The sequence below is a fragment of the Morone saxatilis genome, unplaced genomic scaffold (assembly GCF_004916995.1).
Source record: "Morone saxatilis isolate NCDOM2014 unplaced genomic scaffold, NCSU_SB_2.0 Contig9, whole genome shotgun sequence".
Lineage (NCBI taxonomy): Eukaryota > Metazoa > Chordata > Actinopteri > Moronidae > Morone > Morone saxatilis.
The window spans coordinates 21,774,590-21,779,492 of record NW_023340268.1 but is presented as its reverse complement, the minus strand read 5'-3'; the positions used below and the strand labels follow the sequence as shown (position 1 = coordinate 21,779,492).

Here is a 4,903-nt window from a genome sequence, read left to right as displayed (position 1 = left end):
CTGGAAATATGACCAGCACTGGTGAGGCTCAGTGAGCTGCTGATGAATGGAATTTGATTGTTTCTGCTTTTGCTAAAAGCGCTGGAAAAATGACATTTTACAGTTTTCACTCTATGAAAGAAACAGACCTAAACGTAGAAGACACTTACCCAGAATATCACATGGACCGTTTTTGTACTCAAAGCAGCAAAAATCAAATTCCTTTCACCCTCCACATACTGAGGCAGAAATCTCAGACACACCTCATACCATAACCTATGCAGATAAAACTGCAAGTATCACCACGGCTAGATCCCACAAGAGGTAAGAGGGAAATTATGTGATTTGAGTGAGTGAGCCACCTCAACAGGCAGAAACAACAATCCTGAGAAACACTCCTGACTGCTCTGTCTCAGTTCTGTAGAAAAGTTAATTCCTCAATCAACAGACAAAACACTCATTAGGGTGACAGTTTAATGTCTCTCACCAGCATAATGATATATGACAATATAAGTGAACTATATATAGTGTATGGCAGTACGGGTGGAGCATCTTGCTTCCTCCTCACCGCTGTTAACATGGGCAGGATGTTTACAGCCGCAGCAACAACCATGTCAAATCAGCGTTTTCTCCTTTGAGTTCCTACCACGGTTATTATAGTTCACTAAAACTTAACCAAACCTACGAGTGAAAGAACAATTCAGTTAACTGAAATGAAGATAATAACTTATATTTGTTCACATTTCTTCGTTTTACTCAACTATAATAACTTCGGTAGGGAAGTGCTCTACTGAAAAATGTCTGTCAACCCTGAAAAGTACAATTAAAAATGAAAACCTTCCATACAGTAAGCTGCTCCCAAAGGCTGAACCAGAAAGGAAAAAGCCGACACACTGGATATTTTCAACATTTCTTTAATAAAAAACAACCCATAGGGTTTCATACAAAAAAAAATACTCATTACAAGTATCAAAGATGCAATGCAAACACACTCACAAATCAGTCTTTAACAGTGATTTTCTTTGCGCCCTGAAAGAACAGAAATTGTGGAACTGCCGCAGTGGAGCTCTCACAGTGAAATGTCATCAGATCAGACACAATGATTATCCTCACATAAGGTGCGTGCCATTATATCAGAGTGTATGGATCGTGTTTGGCCCTTATTTCTGCCAATCACTCAAAAGTGGGAATCGGAAATCCAATGTGAGGTTCCAACGTGTTCGGAGTGTTTCACCAACAGAAAAGTCACTCATCGCAAAACGTTGTTCTAACAAAACAGAAACAGAAACTCTTGTAGGCAGTACTAGAGCAAAATGCATCAATGAAAAAGTGCAATAAAACCAAGGAATAAAACACATTCTTCTCAAACACTGGTACATAAGAAAATCTGGATGCTGCACAAGGTTCTGTTAGCATCGAAGGAAGGTTATTGTACATGCTGTAATTCTCAAAGGCAACCACATTCCTGACGACTTATAGCAACATAAAGCGGACTAAATGGATGATTCCTCTAGTGAATTCCCTTTAAAATAACAGGGTTTGACTGGAATGACACAGCATCATGAGGAATAGACGAACCCCAAAAAAGCTAAGATGTCAAAGCAGGCCTGGGGGGCTGACTCGTACAATGCTTGGCCCCAATAAAAGTCATATAAAGTGGCTGTGAATGGACAGTGAGACCCTGACAGTTTGGGACAGCTCATTCGGAAATGTGTCGCACCACAGGCTCTGTGGCTCGACCTCCAGGTCCGCGACCTGAAGAGCACCGGGAGGAAGACTCAGGATCAGAGCAGGTGATGAAGCACAGTGACAGAACAGGAAAGCTCTTTTCTGTCCATCTCCACAGTCCTGGCTTTACTTCTCCATCCAACACATCTCTGGAGTTTGGACCTTCTGCTCCTTTTTTAAGTGCCTTAAACAAATGGTCCCTGAGAGCTGGACCACACTTCTAGAAGCTGGACTTCAGCAGACCGGCAGCATGCGGGCGTTGCCGTTGTACTCCTCCTCAGTCTGAAAGAAATGATAGTTTAATTAGACTTCCACTTAATAAGACAAGATTATTTTCATATTAACTTGTCACAGCTCTGGGTTGAGACGCCTACCTCAGTGTATGCAGGAGGTGGCGGGAACTGGAAGGCTGGGACGTTCATGAAGATTGGGCTGTCATCGCCATCAAAGTCGTCCAGGAGCGGTGTGAGGGGCTGGTCCAGGCGGCAGTCGCGGGTGATGTCACAGTAGCTGGGAGGCTCGGAGGGCATCCTGAGGGACACCCAGCTCTGGGAGGCGTTGCTGACTGAACCCTCCTGGCTGCTCACACTGTTGCTGCGGCTGCCCAGACCAGCAGTCCCGATGACCAGAGGCAGCTCCAGGACCAGTTTCTCGCTTCCAGGAATGTGGATGTAAATCTGGCAGAGAGGATCAGGAGCATGAGACATTAACACTGATGTTCAATTCCTAAAACAGTCATAAATCTCTGGCTACACAGCTGAAGGCTTACCATCAGAGCGTATTCCACGCGGATGATGTTACAGCCCAGCATGGATGGTTTGATCTTTGGCACCCTGATGCTCTTTCCCTGCCAGGCGTCGCACATGCCAGAGATAATATGGTTCCCACGCACTGAGGACAGTTTCTGGCGGAAGACCTTGGTGCGCCCGTTGGCCTGATAGGTGTGTTTTGCGATGATGGCGGCCTTGGGCACCACAATGCGGGAGCAGGTATTCTCAAACTTTGCATTGATGCAGATGTCTTCGCCTTCGCAGAAGCCGCGGCGGTCGATTTTCGCATTCAGCGATACCTGGCCGTCGGGGATGAACATGCAGGTGACTTTCTTCTCCTTCATGCCGCCTGTGGGAGACTGAGGGGACACGGGAAGGTTAGACTTACGTCGAACTCGAGCACGTATTGAGCTTTAAGACTTGCTTTTAAGTGTCAGTGAACTCACCAGAAGGTCTGGGGTGTTGACATCCAGGGGCTCCTCCACCTCGAAGGGTTTCTTGCACTCGAGGGTGGGCTGCTGCGGCCTCTCCAGCATAGCCTTCACATTGTAATGGACATAGCCGAACTTCCCCTTGTATGACGACACCAACTGCCTGCAAGGACACGTGTGAGAAGAATTAAAACCAAAAGTATTCTATGGAAATACAATAAAAAAAAACAAAAGAGTATGTAATGTTAGTAAGTAAATAAATGCTGCCTTACCCTTGCTGCGGGAGCTCAAATCCAAAAGTGTATTCATATTTGTTGCCAGGCCTCAAGACGACTGACCCATCAGAGTCTGAAAAAAGGAAAGTAAATATGCAATGTTAAGTAACAAAAGTTGCCTGGGGCGGGTTGGACTGCAGTCTGTTGTGAGGCTGTGCCACTGACAGCAATAAGTCAACTGTAGGAGACTCCCTCCAGTCTGCTCTAACAAGGAAGTTGCATTCTAGAGAGCACTAACTGTTAGCCAGTCATTCCTCAGACTCACACTGGCTAAAACACCGAGCTTTCATAACAACATCACACTAGCAACTCATTCTACTGACAGTACCAAAGCCGTGCTAAGTTGTTACAAAAGATAAAGTTGGCAGAGGGAGATAATGTGACAAAGTCAGTGCCGTACCTGTGGGCTGCTCGTCCAGTCGCAGCACCTCCTCGTATCGGAGGTACTCGGCCTCCTGTCGGCACCGCTGCTTGCCTTTAGCGTACTCCACTTTGGCGCAGCCCAGACCCAGAACCCTCACTGCGGACACACGCGTCGCCTCGTTCACCTCCACTTCCACCCTGCCGGACACCTTATCCCCGCCGCAGTAGAAAGTCTTGCTGGGGTCCGTAAACACAATCTGGAAGGTTTTAACTCTCTTCGTCATAGCCACCATGACTGCTGATTTCAGATATCCGATACAAAGATAAAAAAAGACCTGAACGTGTAACGTTTAGAATTGGTTGATAAAACCGCTGAGGAGCGATTGCTCGTGTAAGGAAACGTTGCCTTCCACTTTTCGTCTGCTGTAAACAAAGAGCGTACTGCTGCTTTTATATGACGAGCGTCGGCTGGGCATGAGGAGCCAGGATGAACAGCGTGGCTCAGCGCGTGCACAGCGCTCCTATTGGTGGAAAATCTTTGTTTGTGTCGGCTCTAGCCAATCAGCGCCCGAAAGAGACGCGTGGACACCGCATGGCTGCGAGAATGTAGAGCGTGCTCAGCAGATGTGAGCACAGGAAGTTGAAGGTGGAGACAGAGAGCAGTACATTTGTAGTAAACAGACTGAAAACAGGGAAGGGTTAGTGGATATGATATACCATGAGTCATTAGACTGGAAGTGTTTAATAGTCACAGACACTGATACTGGAAACCCACCCTTGTGTCCCCAGGCAAAAGTGCCACAAATACATACAAAAGATTGAATATAACAATTATAAATAATATATAAAAATGGCAGTGTTGGCTACTGTATGAAAATGTATAAGAATTATGTATATGGGCCTCTTTATGCTGTTATTAGAGATTTCACAGTAGAGAGATGACAGACCTCTGTTCGAGACACATAAACCTCCAAGACAATGTCTAGGTAGGGCCACAGTACATTTTATTACATTTATCAATTGTTTACCCAACTCTGACTCACTATTAGCCTAATATATTAGCCAACCTAATCCCCTAAAACAGTGGTTCCCAACCTTTTTCTTCAAGGGACCCCATCATTCAGTAAACTGACAACCCCTGACCCAGTGACATATTTAATGAATATTTCATATTATATTGAAAAGTACAGGAAGTTTGTGTAAAACCTGTGATTTGGATGAATTTTGAGCAGATTATTTTTTGTATTATGTATTTTTATAATAACAATTTTACAGACTTTATAGACTTCTTTTTTGACAAATTCAGTGTTTTCTTGTTCCTGATGCTTGGCCACTGTTCTACTATACAATTTACTTT

The 4,903-nt window shown here is 44.9% G+C and overlaps 1 protein-coding gene across 1 annotated transcript; it reads right to left on the bottom strand.

Moving 5' to 3' along the window:
* Positions 1-877: 877 nt before the first annotated feature.
* Positions 878-3,987, bottom strand: txnipa (thioredoxin interacting protein a). The gene is made up of 6 exons (XM_035681194.1): positions 3,584-3,987; positions 3,181-3,256; positions 2,924-3,071; positions 2,477-2,836; positions 2,082-2,384; positions 878-1,989 (listed from the first exon to the last, which is right to left on the bottom strand). The coding sequence occupies exons 1-6, from the start codon at positions 3,837-3,839 to the stop codon at positions 1,942-1,944; spliced, it is 1,191 nt and encodes a 396-aa protein (XP_035537087.1). The 5' UTR covers positions 3,840-3,987; the 3' UTR covers positions 878-1,941.
* Positions 3,988-4,903: the final 916 nt, after the last annotated feature.